Source organism: Echinops telfairi, unplaced genomic scaffold, assembly GCF_000313985.2.
Source record: "Echinops telfairi isolate 266 unplaced genomic scaffold, ASM31398v2 ScPeMD7_36;HRSCAF=134, whole genome shotgun sequence".
NCBI lineage: Eukaryota > Metazoa > Chordata > Mammalia > Afrosoricida > Tenrecidae > Echinops > Echinops telfairi.
This window is the reverse complement of record NW_022103934.1, coordinates 468,226-470,528: the sequence shown is the minus strand read 5'-3', so window position 1 is coordinate 470,528 and position 2,303 is coordinate 468,226. Positions and strand designations below refer to the sequence as shown.

At 60.2% G+C, this 2,303-nt stretch overlaps 1 protein-coding gene across 1 annotated transcript in view; it reads left to right on the top strand.

Moving 5' to 3' along the window:
- Positions 1-2,303, top strand: part of PRKCSH (protein kinase C substrate 80K-H) — a gene marked incomplete at its 5' end in the record, with an annotated part of 9,501 nt that overhangs the window by 2,422 nt on the left and 4,776 nt on the right. Inside the window, 2 exon segments of the mRNA XM_045290286.1 lie at positions 373-490; positions 1,916-2,045. Of these exon segments, the coding sequence (XP_045146221.1) occupies positions 373-490; positions 1,916-2,045 (248 nt within the window).

The window sequence follows — 2,303 nt, the reverse complement described above, 5'->3', positions numbered from 1 at the left end:
GGTTGAGAACCACTGGTGTACGTGCTTCCAGGCCCAGGGTGTTTCAGGAGTGAACACTTGCTGACTGGCCAGGCTGCCTGTCTGGGAGCGTGACTTGCCCTTTATGTGTGGGGGAGCCCACTTGGACCCCAGCTCCCAGCGCTCCCTAACCCTGACCCTGAGCCTGAGCCAGTGGCAGCTGCTCCTCATCCAAGCCGGGGGTGTATGGCCCTGTGACCAGGGACACCTGGGCTGGCTGGGACTTAGCTCTCCATCTTTCGCTGTGGGGAGGGACCCCCACCCCCCCTGCGGGTTGAGCCCTTTGCAAGAGGCAGACCTGGTGGGCCCTGAGTGCCCCCTAGTGGTGGCCTGTGTGTCTCCCTCGCCTCCCAGAGAGAAGGGCAGGAAGGAGAGGGAGACGCTGCAGCAGATGGCCGAGGTCACCCGGGAGGGCTTCCGCCTGAAGAAGATCTTCATTGAGGACTGGAAGAAGGCCCGGGAGGAGAAGGAGGTGAGGGGACACACACACACACACACACACATTCCGCCCCATCCCACCCCCCACCACACATACACATACACTCACACGCGCTCCAGCTGTTCCCAGTTGGTCCAGGGCTCTTCTGAAGGCGTGGGCTGGCCAAGCAGGCAGGCAGAGCTGGCTGGGGGTTACATCTCTGTCACCACGCCCCCACCCCCAAAGAAAAAAACTAGTGTTTTCCTGGGGTGAGTTACTGCTTGGTTGGCTCATTGAGGCCTCATTGGGGGTGTGGCTGTTGGGGCCACAGTTGCCAAGTGGGCGCCGAGGTCTTGAGCAGAGCCTGGGGTATCAGGCCAACCTGGGTTGAAGTAGCTTTGCCAACTCCTGGAGGTGGAGGGGTGCCTCCTCCCCACCCCACCCCCAGTCCCCATCTTGAAGGTGAGACTGCTGACTGCATGAGTGCCCAGTTCTGGGGCAAACCCCCCAGGGGCCCTTGGGTTCCATAGGGTGGGTACTTGTGACCCCAAAACACATGTCCCCAGCTGTCCCTCTCTCCCATGCCTACCACCTGGCTCTGTTTGAAGGGCCAGAGTCCACAGGACTGTCCCTGGACTTCTGTCTGACCTGCTGAGCCAGGACTCAGATCCAGATCTGAGTAGGAGAGATCTCTCCTACCCCAAGCCCTGCCCAAGTTCACAGAACAAGAAGGGGGTAGCTATGTTGGGGGTGGGGTGTCAACGCTAAGTGACCTTAGCCCTGTTGGGTGGTTGGAGGCAGCAGGGAGGGGGAACTAGGGGATCCTGACAGGAAGCCAGGGTCAGGTGTTGACCAAGGTTTTGAAAAGAATGCGGTCCCCTGGGGACTCGGACTTGGCTGATGGCTGAGTGACCTAAGACCCTGGCAACTTGGGCACGTCCCACTCCCATTCTTAGGCTGGAGTGCCCCCTCCCCCCAGTACGAGCATTCTTGGTGAAAATGCCCACAGTGTGTGTCCTGGGTGGGGCAGAAGGACCTGCCTCTGGGACACGTCTAGTGGGAGGCACACCCAGGGCGTGGAGCGAAGGGAAGCTCAGGGACCAGAGACCCTCCACCCCCCACTCCTCCTCTCGAGGGTAGGTGGTAGAGAAGGCTTCCTGGAGGAGGAGCCCTCCATCCCAGCTGCACACTCTTACAGGTTTAGAGTTGGCCGGGGGGAGGGTGGCAGGCAGATGGATCAGAGTGGCCGAAGGGCATTTGGGGGTCTGACTGTTAAGGACAGACGGAGCCTCGTGTGAGAAGTGATGGAGCAGGTGGAACGGTAGGGGTGGACAGGGGCTCAAGACTGGGATGAGGTGTTTGGGCATCTCTAGAGGGCCCTGGGAACCAGAGTGAGAGGAGAAGCCCCAGTGAGCCTTCCTGGTGGCCTGTGGAGCGGAGGCCCCGTGAGAGCTGGGCTCTTGCCTTCTCCTCACCCAGAAAAAGCTCACTGAGCTGCAGGAGGGAAAGAAGTCCCTGGAGGACCAGGTGGAGATGCTGCGGATGGTGAAGGAGGAGGCCGAGAAGCCGGAGAAGGAGGCCAAGGAGCAGCACCGGAAGCGGTGGGAAGGTACTCGTGGGGCAGCCAGAGGGCTCACCTGTCCTTTCCGGAAGGGATGGCCTGGGGCCCGGGGCTGCTTGCTCACGATCTGCGCTTTGTTGTTGCAACTGGATTTTGATCGTGGTTTGTTATTTCCTTCTGTGCCTGCCTGTCTTCAGCTGCATGGGGGCCATCGTATTTGAAAGTGATTTGTGCCCTTGAATCAGGGGTCTTTCTTCTGCGGTGGTAGTGGTGGTGATGGTGGGGTGTTACCTACCCTTTACCCAA